This window comes from Protopterus annectens, chromosome 3.part1 (assembly GCF_019279795.1).
Source record: "Protopterus annectens isolate FY-2018-M chromosome 3.part1, PAN1.0, whole genome shotgun sequence".
Classification (NCBI taxonomy): Eukaryota; Metazoa; Chordata; order Ceratodontiformes; family Protopteridae; genus Protopterus; species Protopterus annectens.
In genome coordinates this window covers 256,866,079-256,885,441 of record NC_056732.1, presented here as the reverse complement: position 1 = coordinate 256,885,441, position 19,363 = coordinate 256,866,079, and the positions used below count along the sequence as shown (strand labels likewise).

General features: G+C 37.6%; 1 protein-coding gene across 1 annotated transcript in view; it reads right to left on the bottom strand.

Moving 5' to 3' along the window:
• The window catches only part of MINDY4 (MINDY lysine 48 deubiquitinase 4), a 1,921,738-nt gene that overhangs the window by 885,233 nt on the left and 1,017,142 nt on the right, over positions 1-19,363 (bottom strand). Inside the window, exon 8 of the mRNA XM_044066745.1 lies at positions 1,885-2,001. Coding sequence (XP_043922680.1) covers positions 1,885-2,001 — 117 coding nt within the window. The remainder of the gene's footprint in view (positions 1-1,884; positions 2,002-19,363) is intronic.

The following is a 19,363-nucleotide window of genomic DNA, read 5'->3' as shown; positions in this document are numbered from 1 at the left end:
GATCTCCTCCTGGTTGAAGGAGAAGGGAACTCTCAGTATTGATGGTCTCCAGCCCCAAGACCAACTTCAGACCTGAGTTATTGAGGGCCAAACTCTCAAGAGGGAAAGATGGCTCTGATATCTTTGGGGTCTACTCATCCCCTCAAGTTCTAGCACCAATGCTTTGGCTTCGTGACTCTTCCTGATCGGACTACCTCAGAATCTAAAAAGACAGGGATACAATTTGAGTTAAAGTAGCAAGCCTTGTCAGCTTCAAATAAGGCACAACAGGGCAGGATGGATCCATGACAGTCAGATCCAAAGGGGAGACCAGTACTGGAAACAGAAGAGGAGGGGTTTGTTGACCAGTACAGCACTGAGAGAACCCCAAGCTGATTTTGCATTCAACTTCCTCATCATTCTATCGGCATATTACTCAGTGAGACTTTTAGATGACCAAACTGAAGATGCCACTGAGAATAGTCTTGAAAATCCCTTCTGCACAACAGAAGAATGTAACCTTGTGCTTATAGGCTCTGGTGCAAACTGGAGCTCAGAAGAGGAGAGGTGGATCCGAGGTAGTGATGGATCTGACCTCCTTGGAATTTTAGGATCCAGACCGTCTGATGATATAGGATCCAGATACCTCTTTTTTTGGATTTCTCGAGGATTTCTTTTTCTCTTTCTTTTGTCTCTCTTCAATTTTCCAACCTCTCTTTCTCACTAGACTTGTCTTTTGCTTTTGTTTTGGCCTTGGCTTGCTTCCTGACTGGAGATGATGCGGCAGTGGATGATGATAAAGTTACAGGAAGGAAAGACCCTGTCTAAGGAGGGAGAAGATCTTTAACTATCAACTTTTCCCTTCAAGTTTGAAGGTCCCTAGTACTAAAAGAGGCACAGGCATCACAATCGTGTTGAAATGGGCAGCACCCAAAATAGTATACCGTGAGTGTGGATTTTCTGGAGGAATTTTGTGGCAGCACTTGGCACATTTCTTAAACCCCTGATCATCTGACATCTTGATTCAAACACCACCACGAATATCCTAAGTGACTGTATACAAAGACACACACCAGCAAAACCTGAAAAAAATAGCCAACTATAAGGACAACGACTACAAAAAGTTGAAAATAACCACTATCCTAAGGCCTAACACTATTCCATATCAATATCCAGGAACTATTTTTTTTTTTTTAGAACTTAGCCAGAAAAGGAAAGAAAAAAACAACAATAAAGAACTGGAGTGACTAGTGTTTAAGTAGGAGAGGAGGTCACAAGATTGCAGACATCCAAGAAAGGATACACTTCAGGAATGAAAAGCCAAAAACACATCTGATGCTTCAGGCGGCAAGTGAGATCTGAGGTACTAAGGTAGAGTGCAGGGAGTTATCGGTAGGTGAATAGCCAGAGCCCTAGATCTGTGATGCTTCCACGATGGTGCCAAGGTCAGATCCGATAACCCATACGTTGAACCAGAAGAAAACAGAAACCATTGGATCCACTGTTTTCATTTTTTCACTATCATCTGAGGTGGTTAACAAGCTAACAATAGCTATAAGGACAGAATGCAACTAACTCGAGGTTTGAGCTTAAATAGCAAATCCAACAAATAATATTATGGAAGCTGCCTAACACTATAGTTTAAAGCTTATGGGTCAACAGTACTTCACCTAAGTAATCTTAAATAAGCTGTAAAATGGAACAGTCACTTAAATGCTGCAATTTACTCTGCAAAGCTAGCTGTCCACAGAATATATTTGCCATCAGTAGAAAATGTTAAAAATGGTACCATGGAATTGTGATACTGGAAGAATAGATAATGACACCTATAATGACAAAGTCTATATAAATACAATCTTAAAAGAAAAACAATGTATCCATTAAAGATGGACAATGAGAATTTACCTTTTTCTGCACAATGCCATATTTTAAATGAGGAACTTCACCGAATTTAAAATTCTGAATTTTCCACTCTTCATTAAAGCATCCACGACTCGATCCAAAGAGGAGATTTTTTACATCCTGAAAACAAAGCACATAAATAATTTCACAAGCCAGGTACCAGCTCAGTAAAGTATATTTATTTGTAATGCACTGATTAATCAGCACTGCAATAATGCCTTGTTTCTTTATGGAGTAAATATACTTCCAATATTGTTCTAACTTTGAAATGTATGCACTGGGGAAGACTAAATAAATAAATACAAGAGAACTGTTGTCTCTGTATTACAGAACAATTTTAAATAATATGACCTACAATTAAACTGGTGTCATATCCAGGATTATTTCTCTCTACTTTATGCACATTAAAGCACTGGGTTTCTCTCTCTCTTTGCTTTATGCACATGAAGCACTGGGTTAGGCTCCTGCAACCCCACAATTCTGAAAAAAATAAAGAAACTATCAGAAAATTAATGAACAAATAACTAAAAAATGAAGCAGTACATGATGGCACAAACCACTAAGCAGATATAAAAAGTCTTAAGTGGACACAAGAAAACAATTAAGTTAGGGTCTCAAATACAAATCACTGGGGGACAATAATGGGGTGGGGGTTAAACTGTCTTCCTTGGATCAGGACAATAGTAGGGAATGTTAAACATGTTATCCCTCCTCTACTGTCACTGCACATATTACATAACATTTACTGCTTGCTTTTGTTTATTAAGCAGAACACCAAATATATCCTTTACTTATATCAGTATCATGAACTTTTTTCATTTCATGTACATATGAGACTGGAGTTCCTGTTTCACTTTAATTTATTTATTCTTTGCTTAATTCTTATATCATTAATAATATAACAAAGATAACAGTACAGTACAGTACAGTATACTACACCTTGGCATATATACATACATCTTTTTGTTTATTTATTTCTAACATATATAATATTTTTTTACAATGACTGCTATCTGCCAGATTACCAACCAGTTAGCTTTCTTTGTCTTAACTTTAAAACAGAGGACAGTACTAGCATCTGGCGACAAATATAACTCATGGCACTTGCATAAAATGCACTCTTCAAAGTAAATGCATGTAGTATAGGAGATCAAATAATGATCAGTTAACTGTGCCACCTTTATAAAATTATGTTTTTGTTAGTGACCAAGATACACATGCAATAACAGAAAAGAAGGCAAACCATAACAAACATTTTCAATTTCATGCATTATATATACATTTTCTGAGTAATTATTATTCATTTCAACGTTATATAAATTGCTTAATTTATGTCTTTCCTTAAACCTCACTCCTACAGAACATTATTCTGAATGTATTGTTCCCAGAAATTACATGTATTTTTATGTAGTTTGTTCTTTCTGTTTTCTAAATATTCATCAGTTATTTTATCTCATTTACAATATTAGTACTTCATTTACAGTTGGTTTAGATTTTGATTTCCATTTCCTAGTATTTGTTTTATTGGTGGCCAATAAAGTTAAACTAAGTAAGACCTTACAATGTCTGGCAATTCAAGTCTAATCATAGGATCATAGGAGGTTAGTAGGCTAAAAGCACTAGAGCCTTTTTAAGCATAACCATTCATACAACAGTTTTCCCATTTATCAATGTTCATGGACTAGAACGGCTTTGGTATATGCCTGTGCTTTAGCTGTCCCTGTCCATAAGGAACAAAGCTGACAAGCCAGGGATGCATTTGCAATTTCCCATCCATTGGTACAAACTGCATTTCAATAGGTTTAGGGAAGAGCTCTGCTTTGCATGAATTGGGAGTCTGTTCCAAAGAAGGGATAATCTCTGAAACACATGCCTGTCCCTTCTACTTGTTTTATATCACAGACGAGGCATAACTTTTTAATTCTAGTGCTGTCTGTTTTGCAAATGTGTAGCATATATATCAGGACTGGCTCAGAGAATGCCTTGTAGGTAAGGCATAGATCACCCCTTAGTAGTCTGTAGGAAACTGAATACGGGGACAGGGCTTTGAGGCAATCTGCAGAAGACATGTTATTTACACTCTGCATTATTTTAGTGAGGAACCTCTGTGTCCAGTCAAGCTGTTGAAAATGCCTCGTCACATACATGCCAAAGGGTGGATTGTACTCAGTTACTGGTCTAATTAGGGCCAAGTATATTGGGATTATGATATCCTTAGATCTGGATGCCATACCCTTACTTTTTCAACAGTATGGACATATGGTGATTAAAGTTCAGGCAACTGTCAACCTGAGTTCCCGAGTCCCTTACTACTGGCTCTGCTCTTCGGGGAGTGTCATCAATTTTGTAATTTCCAAGGGTAGTTGTCTTCCCAAAGGCTATGACTATACATATATATATATATATATATATATATATATATATATATATATATATATATATATATATATATATATATATATATATATATATATATATATATATGTGTGTGTATATATATATATATATATATATATATTTATCTATCTATATATATATATATATATATAAATATATATACACATATATAAATATATATATACACACACATATATATATATATATATATACATACATATATATATATATATATATATATATATATATATATACATTTTTTTTTTTTGCATTTAGTTTTAGGCCATGGCTCTGACACCAGTTATATGTATTTGTCAGACCTTGCTGGAGGATATCTACATCTTTCAGGGGTTCAATAATTTTATCCAGCTTGCAGCCGTCAGTAAATTTGGTCAGACAAATGTCCTTTATATTTGCCTCGACTTCACAGAAGTATATTTATAAAAGGAGAGGTCTAGTACTTAAGCTGGTGGAGGTGGATTCTCACACCCTAACTTCATGTATCCTATCTGTGAGCCATTTGGCTATCCATCGAGGTGACATAGGGATTTATGTCCAAATTTATGAATTTGTCTACAATATCTGAGCGAGGTACTGTGTCAAATGTATTTGCCAGGTCAAGGTAGGCAGTGTGCACCATTTTGCCCCCATCCATGACTCTAGTCACCTTCTTGAAGAAGTCTACCAGGTTTAGTAGGCATGACCTGCCCTTGACAAAACTGAATTGGGATACAGCCAGTGTTCAGACATATCCTTTGTCTTTATTTAGCAGGGCCATGACAATTCTTTCCATGGCCTTGCATATAAGACTAGTCAAACTTATAGGTCAGTCATTCCCCTGGTCCACTGATGGTCCTCTTTACATAAGGGGATGAAAGCTGCACTCCCCCATTCTTTAGGGAAGAAGCCTGTCTGGAGGAAAGATTGAGAAGATATTTTAGTGGGCCTGACAGGTCATGTTTCAAATTATTTAGGAGGTATCTTGGGATATTATCAAGACCAGATGATGCAGTGTTTTTAGCTTTGGACAGTACAGTGAGTACATGCTCTTTAGTTATAAGTTGGAGGAGATATGGTATAGGGTATTTTCTGAGAGGTAACTGAGGGTAATGATGGGTAAAATTGCAGCTAAATTTACTGGCCAGCAAATTTGCTATATCTTCCATTTCAGTATAGGGAGTTCCATTTACTATTAGTTCAACACACTGCTGTATGTTCCCCTTAAGGTAGCATGCATAACTGAAAAATGTCTTATGGTTGTCCTTAGCCTAGGAGGCTATTTTTGCCTTTGAGTTGGCTTTGGTGGACTTGCTCTGTCCCCTGAGTTGCTTGCTGACACTGATGAGAATTTTCTTTCCTTTTGTTATACAACCTATTTATACAGGGCGTCTACCAAGAGGGTTTATTTTTGGAGTTTATCCTAAGTATTTTTCAGTTTGGTACTGCTGCTTCAATGCAGTTATTTACATGCTTGTACAAGGTTTCCATAAACACTTCACATAGGCCACAGTTTTCTCTAGGTTTTGGAGTGGACTTGGAATTTAGATATGCCATCACTTAATAGGAGGTAGATAGTCTTGGAAAAGTTCTTAAAAGCTTAACAGTTCTGAGGATTGTTGGGATTGTTGGGAGTACAAGCTTTATATTTATTTCATGGGTGAGCGGTTTGTGATCTGATCTGACCTTTGAGAAAATTACACTTGGGGGTGTGCAACATTCCCTCATTTTTGTGAGTACCAAATCCAGGATATCTGCACCCCTAGTAGTTGTGCAGACTAGCTGTTCCAGGATGTCTGCATTGACAAAATCCAGGAATCTTTCAGCCAGCATGTTAGTGGTTGTGTATACATCTCATCTCAAAACAATGTTCTCCTATATTACAATTTGCTCCCCAATACTCTATTGGGAATTTTTTAAATCTGCCACATCTTTACATTTCCCAAAAACTGTTTCCAATTACCTCTCTGTCTGACCACACCCACCAGCATTTGCTATCCACCTGAGAAAAAATGTTCTAAAGTCTGCTTACAATATAAAAATACTTATGCAAATACTTCCAAGCAAAAATCCAACATCTTTTGGACTTTGCTGCATACTTGTGAGCCATACAAATATTGACCCATTCTTCCTTTGTATACTACCTTTTTGTTCTCTGTCTCTCCCTGCTCTTCTCTAACATCTTCTGATTGACTCTTACAGTTATCATGCAATATTTTTATGTCCTACTAATATCGCCTTTTCATAGCAAATTCTGCTTTAGACTCAATTAAAAATTCTATCAGAGCTAGTCTTTCACTTAGCACTCCCCTATCCCTTTTTCTTTGCCTATATTCCGTTATCAATCCTTGAGTTTAATGGCAGTTTCTATCCTTCACTCCAAACTTCTGCTTGGCCTTATCCCACTCTTTTACCTTTCCATCTCTAGCTATTTGCTCCTAATACCTTGGTTCCTTTGCTATTTTCTCCAGTAAAGTCTACACCTGTTTTGTCTATTTTCTATATCCCTACTTGCAGTCATTCTTACTGGTAAAATACTGCTGCTTTATAAATATATTATGTTTGGTTCTTGTTATTCTCCTTAAGGACCTGTACACAAAATCATACTCTTTCCTTACTTCTCTAACTTCCCTGTATCATTATCATCATCCCTTTGTATTTAACCTTCTGCTTGTATTATGTATATAAGTCTCAATAGCATAGCTGAGCCAGTTTTAATAATAAAGAATGTGCCAAGCTTTTCCAACTGGCTCCAGTTATAACACTGTAATCAGGAAGCCAGAGGAACTATTCGTAGATGGGATTTACATCCTAAATTATTATCAAAACATTGTCATCATGCACTGACCATAATGAGTAAACCTCATCATAGTAGAAGTGCATGAAAATGATATTAGATGTTGAATATCAGCTAGCCACCTGGGAAACACTGAGGTGACAAGTCCAAATCTTATTTAAGCTGACTCACCAAGTTTGACATCAAGGAAGTTTGTTGGGCTGCTAAAAACACAGCTATTCAAAACTGAGTCAATTTTGTATGACATTAAGAACCAAAATGGCAGTATAACTCAAATGAGGAAGCCTTTGAAGGGCTAATGAACTTTATACTAAAGCCCTAGCTTTAATTATCTCAGTCTCTACTGGCATACTATCAACTCTGAGCAAATCATTATACCAAAACAGTGCTCCCATGGTGCTGATGGATAAAGCCCTGATTATGACTGAAGTGTCACAAGTTAGAGCAGCAGCCTGGGTACCTGCTGGAGCTGGTCTGGGTTGGCACTACAGTACAGGAATGACAAGGCATTGACTGCTTGCCTCTCTTCAGGGGGGAAGGTGGGGGGGAAGTGTACTAGGCAGGAAAGCTGTTGCCATGTTTTCTGGTGCGGACCAAAGACAACAATGATTGGCATTTGCCAGGTCCGTGTGTAGGTGGGGCTTAAGAAAAGGGATGCACCACTATAGAGACAGGGTGATCCTCTCCTATGTACCACCAAACCCCATACATGCAGGAGCAAGGTACAAGCTCATAAGCCTAGAGAATACGGCTTAACTTTAAAATCCCAATCCTTTTTGCAAATGACAGCACCATTCTTGGCATGCTTGACCCTTATCTACCGGAACAAATTGGCTTTACAGTCCTCCCTTGGAGGGGAGATGAGATATCCAAAAAAGTGTCTGCTGGGGAAAACTTGATGGGCAGTTGAAGACTGGAGCAAAGTAAAAAAGTGATTCCATTTAGGCTTAGATAGGTAAAAAGTGAATAAAACTAAACCAATACAGAAATAAAAGCTCTATGTACTCAAACAGCATGGCCTTCTACTTTTCTGTATGCCTGCTGAGGTAATCACAGAGTTAAAGTACAGGGCCGTGAAAACCACCAACAGTGACATGGTTACTGATACCTCTATGAAGAAGAAGATTCCTGGCAAATACAATTTTAACTTTGTAAAAGATACCTGTAGTTAGTGCAGATGATTAAGGCTATAAGCTGTTAACAAGCTGCTCACTATAGTTTATGGTTTGATTCCCTTAGCCACCATATCTCATACTGCATGACTCTGAGCAAGTCAATTAACCAGACAGTACTCATCTCTCTAGTATAAAGGGACATTTCTGTCCAGTGAGGTTACAGTTAACAAAAGAATAAAATAAATACTTTTAACACCTTATCGAACTGCTCAGCTCCAAGGGATTCCTCTCATTACTGAATGCTGATCATGATACCATTATAGTTTATCTAAAAATTGGGACCTACATAATGGGAAATACCTCCATGGAGTCAGAATGGAAGAGGAAAATAGTATTGCTGGAAATTAATTCATCCTCAAGTCTTGGTAAGTACCTTCACGAGGTAGACCCTGTTTATTACAAAATCTCACCATGACGACACTGATATATAGACTGTACTTTATACAGCATAACTAGCTAAAAGTATTAACATCTTTACACAAAGATTTAGTCCCGAGTAAGAACTAATTTATATGCGTACCCCGAACAGACAACAACCTGGTTAACAATAGGAAAAAATAAAATGATACTACTCCTTAAGAGTGAACCTGCAAGCAATCCTAAAAACTACAGATCAATAATTTGCTTGCTGATGATGCATAAACTATATACTGGAAGTGATGCTGACACAGTTTATAGCCATTTAGAAGAAAACTCGGTCATGACAATAGAACAAAAGGTTAACAAAATTAAGTCATATGGAACAAAGGATCATTTGTTGTTAAATAAAGCCATAATGGAGAATTGGAAAAAGGGAAGGAATCCAAGTATGGCATGGATATATTATAAAAAATCATTTGATAGCATCCCACATTCACGGATAAATAAGTGCTTACAGAAAGATAAGATACACCCTACATTGATCAATTACATTACAGTAACCGTGAAACAGTAGTAAACCACTATGCACCTAAGCCATGATAAAATACAGATTATTATCCCAGGGATAAAAATTCAAAGGGCGATATTTCAGGATGACGCTTTGTCACTGCTGCATTTTTATCTTGTCCTTAACCCATTAAAGTGTCTACTTAACGGATTAAGTCATGATTATAGTTTGGCTCCCAGAAAACAACAAAGTGTAAAGACTTCTGATCTTCTATTCGTGGATGATTTAAAACTGTACAATTCATCAAATGAGGAGTTGAAAGCTCAACTGAAAGAGGTCAAAACTTTCTCAAATGACCAAAAAACATCATTTGGTCTTGATAAATGTGCAAAAGCAAACTTTAAAGCAGGAAAGCTGCAGCACCAAGAAAAATATCAGTCTGGGAGAGGGATGTAATATAAAAGAACTTGAGCAGGAGGGACAGTATAAATATTTGGGAACTGATGAAGGATCAACAATAAAACATGATCAAACGTGAACAAACCTCCATAAGGAATATTTTAGAAGACTAAAATGAATAATGAAAACAGCCCTGACATCTAGGAACAAAGGCCAAGCTATAAACCAATTTGATCTTCCTGTTCTAACTTACAGTTTTCTGGTGATTTACTGACCCCAAAAACGTCCTAGATCAGTTAAACAGGAAAATAAGAAAAATACTTCATGCTTATCAAAACTGGTCACACTTCTGAAAGCCTGAGACCTTGCCTTTTGACATTGATACATAAAAATCAGTGTATACCAGATTATTATTCCTTGTTTTGAAGGAGGTATGGGTCTCCTCAAAACTGAATACATGTTTAGATCTGCAATCTGCAATCGTAGGACTGTACACATATATACTGACCTCATGAGATCCAAACACAGTAAAAGTTTTAAAACATAAAGAGAACAAATCTAACATGACTTCCCTGCTTAGTTTGGCAGAAGCATATCAGTGCCAAGCAGGAATGGAAACCAAACCAGGAGTAAGAAAAACTGTGTAGCAACTGAATGTGCTAGAAAACAAAAGAAAGAATATTAGGAGAAGGAACAGGTGAGACAGTAACACATAAGATAAAGGAATTAATGCAGTTGCAAGAACAGAAGCTACTGGAACAACCTTGTGTCTATAAGGATTTGATACAATAATGGTTAAGGAGGGATGAATTTACACCAAAAGATGAAAGGTTAATATTAGCAGCCCAGGATAGTGGGCTACATACATATAGGTTTACAAAGTCCATTGAACATGTAGGAGAAACAGACAAATGGGGGTTTTGTAAAACTAAAGTGCAGACAGTCACACATCTTGTTGCTGGGTGTGTTACACTAATAGCAGAAGGTCTGTATATTGAAAGGCACAATAATGTGGCAAGACTGTTGTACTGGGCATTATGCAAACATTAAAACACTTAAGTAGCTGAGAAGTATTGGAAACAACAGCCACAAAGCATTATAGAGAATGATGAAGTTTATATCACATGGGATTGCCCATTACCAACAGTTCAAAAAATAGATATGAGAAAACCAGCTATAGTAGTCCATAAAAAGAAGAGAAAAGTAGCAGTGATCATTGAAATTGCTAAACTTAGTGATTACAGTGTCTTATGTACAGAGAGGCACAAAGTCATAAAATACCAAGATTTGCGAGCAGAAATGAGGGCAAAGTGGAAGAAGGATACCCAGACAATTCCAATAGTAGTAGGAGCAATAGGTCTTATAAAAAAATGTAGTCTTATTTGGATATGCTACCGATACATGTAACTCCATATGAACTGCAGGAGTCAGTTTTGGGCACATTGCAGGTGTTGAGAAGAGCATTCTTAGGCTATCATCAAAGACTGAAACAATACAGATTTCATGAACTTTAATCATACTTTGATTTAGGAAAGGGATCCATTCTCATCAAGGTAATAAAAACCAAAAGACATGGAAAAATTGAACCGGAAATATTTCCACCTTTCTAGGTTGTGCAGAAGGAAACCATGCTAAATTCAATGCATGCCTCTCAAAATCTAAAATAAACAGAAAAATGTAAAAAAATAAACACCTTTTGTGACACTGCAAACTCCATACATTATATAACAGGAAACAATTAACTGTACCCAATTCAGAAGTAATCCTAATCCTGAAAAACTAAGTGTCTTAAATGAAGAACAAACAAATATTACCAAGCTTATTAGACTGAAACTAAACTAGTATCACAATTTATTTAGGGCAAAAACAAGGTAATGTAAATTTACATCCCAAAACCAAAGGTAAAAGTAATGAATGCAGCAGATATTCAAAACAATATTATCATCAACATATTGGAGGCAATCAAGTAAGCAAATTCTGCATGTAGTTTTACAAAAGCTAGGGATACAAGTACAACACCTTTGTCTACCAGAGATGATGCCACAAATTATACAAGATATAATAATTATCACAATAAAATGCAAAGAACACATAGACTGTAAGACTAGATAATATATCAGGCACATTCCTGAAAACATACAAAACACATCCTTTAAATAAAATCCTTACAACCGGTGTCTGTTTGGTAGTCGAGCACCAAAGCAGAGGTTTACCTACATACGAGGAAGGTAGTGCATCTGATCTTAACAACTAGAGTAAATCAGCCTTACCCACAACCTCTGACAACTTATTGAGAAAGTAATAGTTGCACGTGTCTTAAAAGAGACTCACAACTTTCTACACAGTCTCAGAATATTACAGATTTAGTAAAGGAAGTTTGTCTCTCTCTCTCTAATTTGGTATCATTCTTCAAATAATTCACAGCTGTACTTGAAGGAGCAAATGCACTTGTAGCACATCTGAATGGCATTAAGACATTCAACACAATTCTCCATATCAGTGTATTTTATATATATATATATATATATATATATATATATATATATATATATATATATATATATACAAGTCCAATTGGCAAATAAATGTCTTAAGGGAAGAATGCCACAGAGGAGAGTAGCTCATGTACTTGCAGAGTGGAACAGCTGGGCAAGTTTTCAGGATGACTGTTAATGTCCCCTAGGTGGATGGCTGCAGAACCCTGATTGTTCCGTGCACCTCTAAGAATAGGATGGCATCCAGCCCTGCAGCCATCATCTTCCCAATCATGATAGCTCTTGTCAGGCAGATTATCTAATGGTTGTTGGATGTGTCGAAACCATTTCTTATTTGGGTTCTTCTGCATCCTTGAGGGGACAGTGCAGAGCTGTAAACCTCACATCAGCAGCTGTGAAGTTCTTGCAGTCTTTTTCACTGTACTCCAGTATAGCCTTAACTTGGTTGAATAAGTGGAACCTTTGAAGGGAAGCATTAAGGAAAGAGGGAAGGGAATCTTGAACTATTCATGGAAATTAGTTACATGGAGTCAGGCAAGACAGCATAGAGTTAAGGGGTGCCCACTGCCCTTGGTGTGATGTCAACTGCATTACGTATTAGTCTGAGGGTGAAGTTTGACATCACAGAGAAGATGGAAGCATGGGTGGAATGTTTCTTTCTGGGGTCAGTTTCTTTGACCTTCTCCAGTGATTTAGACTTCTCATCTATGATTTCATATTAGCAACTATACAGTTGTGTAAGCAAATTTAACATAACAGTAGGCACTTGAAAAGATCATTGCTGCAGTAGCATAAAGGGCATCCTGCCAAAGATATTGGATATATGGCCAGTATACCAAAGGTTTTGGATGCCTTCATCATGCACTATACATCTGTTGGAGCACACGGACATGCTGGTATAAAGGAGAAGTATGGGCACCAAAATTCAGAGCTTTATTGCCTCTATAAAGAGAGGCTACAGCCAAAAGATATACCATACTTCGAACTATGTCAATTTATGTCATGCCAGAAACATGAGGAAAAGGGAATCTGGGACCCCATCCCAGCCAGTGGTAAACAGCAGAGAAACAAGTATGGGGTGGAGGTAGTAAGGGTTCGAACATCTACTGGTATGGCAAGTTTACTTACAAACAACTGTACTATTTTCATCATCAGATAACTTTTTCAGTAGCATAAAGCTATATGGGATAATTTGCAAAGCTTAGACAGAAAGGATGTAGGAAGCAAGTCCATAGTCTAGAAGCCCCTGAAGAATAGATCTAGCAAATCCAGTTCTGGCTTTGGAAACAGAATACATTTTATAATGTATAAGGAAAGTGTGCCACCTCCAGAATACCTCTAGAGTTTACCCCTTACCAAAAGGTCCCAGAAGTAGCCACAGCTCTAGCAGAGTGTGCCTTGATGTTCTGAGGGGGTATTTTTTTCTGTGGTGAGAATAGCAGAACTGTATAAGCTTGACATACCTGTCTAGATAATGACTGACCTTTTTTTCTTCCCTTCAAATAGAATAACAAGCTGGTTTGATAGTCTGAAATCTCTTATCTTATCCAGGTAGTACCCAAGTTGTCTGTGGACATCCAGAGAATGCTGGATTCTTTTTCCTCTGTTCTTAGTCTTGAGAAAGAAAAGAGATAGGTGAATAGTCTGATTTAAAGGAAATTCAGAAACCTTTGGCATAAATGAAGGATTCATTCTAATAGTCATTCTATCATTAGGAAAGACCAAAAAGGGCTGAAGAGACATGAGGTTTTAGAACTTAGATACTCTTCTAGCCAAAGTCATAGCAAGCAGTAAATAAAACTGTCTTCCAAGTAAGGAACTTTCAGGAAAAACTAGCTGCAGGTTCAAATAGAGCCAATGATAGCTTCTCCAATATAAAATTAAGATCCCAGGAAGGAGCCACCTGCTTTATAGGTGTTCTAAGATGTAAAATCCCTGTCAAAAAATGTTTGGCATGTTAAAAAAGAAGAAAGAAATTGATCTAAGAGAAGACAAGCAGAAATGACAGAGACATGTATCTTTATAGAAGAGTATGACAGGCCAGATCTGAGCACTCTATACAGGTAGGAGAGCATTACTGGAATCCCTCTCTGGGTTGTGGTCTTGGTCTTGAGTACGGCACCAACTAAAATATCTCCTTCATTGAGCTAACAGTATTCTAGTAGCAGGTTTTCTAGCCTCCTTTTAATACATGTTGGATGCCCTCTGTAAAAAAAAAATGTGCCTAAATGGCACAAAACTTATCATACAAACCATTAAATGTAGGTTCAGAATGCTGGGGTGAATGAGAGATCCCTAATCCTGAGTGAGTAGGCCCACTCTGCAAGGAAAGTTTTGGTAAGTGACCTTGGCCAAGTACATGAGAAGGCAGAACCAATGTTGTTGGGGCTAAAGGGGAATTACCAACAGCACCTTTGGAAAGTCCTTCTTTATCTTTAGTAATAGTCTAGGGGAGGTACAGGTATATAGGATCATCTCTGTCCATGGGAAAGAAAAGCTATCTGTTTTCCAAGTCTGCTTGTAAGGAATCCTGGTACAGAAGTGCTGTAATGTTCTGCTGTGAATGGAAGCAAACAGATCTACTTGGAGAATTCACCACAGGTGGACAATCTCCAGGAAGAACTCTAGGTGTAACAACCATTCATGGAGGACCAGTCCTGGATCTGCTCAGGAGTCTCCAATATTATTCTGCTGAAATCACTTAAGTTAGCAGATCTAGGAGACTCTCTCTATGATACCCTCCCTGTGGAAAGAATAAAGATACCTTGTTGAAGTTTCAAGTAGTTTATTTAGTTAAGTAGGTAGAAGGGTAAATGTTCTTGATCTAACAGAACAAGAACAGTCTTCCATCCACCTACTTAACAGAATAAACTACTTGAAACTTCAACAAGGCATCTTTATTCCTCCCATAAGGAGGATTTCATGATTTTATCTGGGCTAATCCTTTGTACTGTGTTTCTTGTTAGTTCTGTCACCCTCTGGGTCGCAGATGGGATACCAGACTTGACTCAAGGCTTCTGGATTATCTCCATTTTCAATAGCATTCTACTCTGACAGAAAATAGGTTGCCTGAAGGCAGAGAGTGTGCTGAGTTTTCAACATGCAGGAAATCATGGCTAGTATACACGAGTAAGACCTGGTTCCCTCTATTGTTTATGCAGCACATCACTGTGGTGTTGTGTGTTATTACCAACACTAGTCCTGGACTCCCCAACTGATTCACAACTTTTAATGTCTTTATCAGGGCAATAATTTCTTTGAGGTTCATGTGGGGATCCCAAGTGCATTGAATCTTTATCCCTTTGAAAACCTCTCTCCAGGCAAAATCAGAGGAGTCTGAATGGTTGGAATGATGTGGAGTGGGAGGAGAAAGAGGGATACCTGGATTTAATGGACTCTGATTTGCCAACCATAAGATTTTTTTTTTGGTGACGTTTAGAACTGGAACAGGAAAGGATAGATGATGGAGTTGAATTCAAAAAGATTTGACAAATCACTTAATTTTCCCCATGTGAAGTCTGGCTAAAAGAGCCATAACAGTAACCAAACCCATGTATCCTAGAATTCTGAGGAACTCTCTTGCTGTAGAAATGGACTGGTGAGCCAAGTAAAAAAACTGTATACGATAAAAGGAAACATTCTAAGAAGAAAATAAGCCATCATGACAGAGGTGTCCAGCAGGTATCCCAGAAATGCAACCAGTAAGATGGGACTACAGATGATTTCCCTGGGTTTAATTTGAACCCTAGTTTTCAAAACAGATATATGGAGAAATTTAGGGATGCCTGAGTATCTTGGGTGGAATATGCTAAGATGAGGTAATTGTCCAGGTAAGGGTAAATGTGATTTCTTAAATTCTGTAGAAAGCAACAACTGCAGACAGACATTTTGTAAAATCCCTTGGAGCTGTAGATTGTCCAAATGGCAAAGATGTAAAGTGAAAATATAATTCAAACAGACACAAAACAAAAATCTTAAAACACCCAAAGTATTTGTGAATTGCAATACAGTGGTATGCATCCTTCAGGTCTAGAGTTGCTGGAAAGGACTGGGACGAAGAAAAAGGAATAGATGGGTTAACAATTTGAACTTAGAAATGTTTAGAAATTAATTCAGAAGAGAAAGATCCAAAACTGGTCTCCATGTGCCATCTTTCTTGGGTAGAAGAAAAATCTTGGAGTAAAAGCCCTTTCCCTGCTGGCAAGAGGGACAGGTTGTATTAAGACCTTGAGAAAGTATGTCTGACAGAATCTGAGGAAACAAATAGAGCTGTTTCTTGGAAGAAGAGGGATTCCTGATCTTAGTGGAGTGGAAGCCTACTGCCATCTGTAACCCTTTGGAATTGTTCTTAGTATCCAACCACCCGGACATGTAGGGAAAGAGACCAAATTGTCTGCTATCTTGAGGAGTTAGCTGGTGCGGTGAGGGAGGGGCAATAGTGCTCAGGTAGTCATCCACTATTTTTGGGCTGGGGAGATCCCTGACATTCCATTTCTTCTTGGATTCCCCTTGCCATTTCCATTTATACTGCTGTTTAGCTGACTTCTGATGATCTGGTTTGAAAGGTTTCCTGAAGAAAGGTCCAGGGCTTGAATGGGAAAGTCTGTTATATCTAGAGATTGGTAAACAAAAGCAGTTTCACTCCTTATCCTCTTCTTCTACACATTTAATGACTTCTGCTGAGGTATTGCCACACAGAACCTTTATTTCTAAGGGAACATTCAAAATCTGGGATTTGAGTTCCACTGAGAGACTCTGGATCCTAACTCAGGCATGTATTGGCATTACAGATCCTGTGTCAGCTGCATGAAGCACTACTTCCACTGCATCACAGGAGCACAACTGAATGTCTTGTGACATTGAAGGAGGCAGGCTTGAAGTAATCAGCTGCATGTCTGAAAAAAATAGAGAGGAGATACTTGGCCATGTGGGTCTGGAAACTGACTGCACTGAAGGTTGAAGGATTGAAGAAGCATACATTTCCCTCATATCTATCAAATGCCCTGCTATCTCTTTCACTGGGGACAGAACTGGAAGGAGCCAAGGGCTAAGATGTACCACCTTTCTCTATAAAAAATGACAGCAAGGTCAGATAACAGATTTCTGAAAAGATATTTATAAGAATCAGGTACTTTGTATAGCCTATTTGGCTTCTTAGGTGCAGGGGGCTGTGAATATGGAGAAGCACAAGCTGAATTTAATGCATCTTCCAAAGCTCCAAGTACTGACAATATTGCCAGGAGTTTAGATTATTCAAAATTCAGAAGGTCGTAGTATAGCTTCTGTGCCTCTGAAATTTCTCTAACCTCCCATTTAAAGACATTCTTTCATTTTTGAAATAGTATCAAAAAATGAAATCTCTCCCCCAAGTGAGTCAGAAAATATATATTCCTCTGATTCAGACTCGTGGGAAAGGAGAATAGATTTGTTAGGCAAAATCTAAAACCTCCCCCTTTAAATCAGACATCTCTTTCTTTACAGAAAGAGGCAGATCTTTTTCCTTGTAATGAGGTTACTGAAGTAAATGACTGAAGATACTGAAAAGCTCTAATGAATTACTAAAGATTTATCTATACTCCCTGTTTAAGACATGCAAAACATGTATGCCTTATTGATAGTTTATTTTTGTATGGAGTGGTTTGGCTGAAAATGTAAATAATTTCCAGGATTTTTTAGGAAAACTCTACTAGATTTTTAAAGTTAGATTTTCATAAGGGAGAGACACCTATTATTTTTTTAGATACAGGCATTTTTAAGATCCAAGTATTGGAACCTTCTGTAGCACTATTTTCAGAAAAGAAGTTTGAGTAATGCTTATCTTGATTTTTCCAGTATGCACCCACAACATGTTAAAAAAAGCATAGCTAAAGGTCAACTGGTGCATGTTAGTAGGTTGACAAGTAAAGATGAATATTTTCTTAAAGAAATGGGAGTTTATAAAAGAATGTTTTTGGCTAGAGATTACACTGAAAATTTAATTAATCAATCAATGTGTGGAAAAGGTTGTACTGGGTAGGAAAACTACATTTGCAGCAGCTTTGGAGGGTCCAGATTTACAGGCAGTTATTGAGAAACCTATGAATCAGATTTGTGATTATATTTTCAGTTTGGGTGTAAGGGGTTATTTAAAAAAATTGGGACATTTTAGTCACCAGTACAGAAGTATATGAGATCAGAGTTGAGGTACTGAGATTTATAAGTAAGATTTTCTTCTGTTAAGAACATTGTGTTTTTAACACCTTTATTGAATTAGCACTTGCAACATAGGCAAATTTATAACAGTAATCAAACTATATTAACAAGTTCCCATTTTACAAACATTATACATCACATACATATTGTTATATATCCTTAAAACTATGCAACATTACATAAATTATTCAATTCGACTACTGGACGGTGCAGTGGTGTAAGTGGTTAGCATTGTTACCTCAAAGCAAGAGGTTCTTCAGTTCGATTCTCGGCTTAAGCTGCCTTCGGTGTGGAGTCTGCACAGGGTTGTCAGACGTGCCTATTTGGGCGGGACTGTCCCGAGATCAGCAGCCTGATCCCGAGTCCCGCACTGCTGGTTTAAATCCCGGGCAGCCTCCGCTTTGTTTTTTTTTTTTTTTTTTTGATTAGCCCATATACCGGCATACGGGCTAATCAAAAATCGCTAAACACGGAGCTTCTTGCGTTTAATGCGGATGTTCCGCATTAAACACAAGAAGCTCCGTGTTTAGCGATTTATGATTGGCCTGTATGCCGGTATACGGGCTAATCAAAACATTGCAAAACAGAGCTACTTCTGTGTAATGCGGAACTGCGTTGTTTCACATTAAACAGATGTAGCTCTGTGTTTATTTATTTTTGATTGGCCCGGGCCAATCAAATAAAAAATAAACACACAGAGCTACTAGAGTTCCGCATTAAAGACGTGGAAGAACTTTTTTTTTAGTCTTCACTTCTAGTGAAAGACCTTTTTTTTTTTTTTTTAGTCCCTACCTGGCCAGTCGCAAATCTGGCAACCCTGAGTCTGCATGTCCTCCCTGTGTTTGTGTGGGTTTCCTCCGGGTGCTCCAGTTTCCTTCCACATTACAAAGGCATGCGTCTGCAGCATTTCTCCCTGGGCTCCACGAAAAATAGTCGAACTTTCCTGGTAAACAAATGTTAAATAAATAAATAAATTTTTGCTTTCTCTTAAACCTCATTCCTTTTCCAAAACATTTTTCTGCATGTATTGTTCCCACAATTTCAATTTTTTTCTATGTAATTTACTCCTACTTTCTCCAGTGATTTCAAATACTGTTCTTTTATCTTTAATAAAATATTCACTACTTCAAGGATAGTTTGCTTAGATTTCAATTTCCATTTT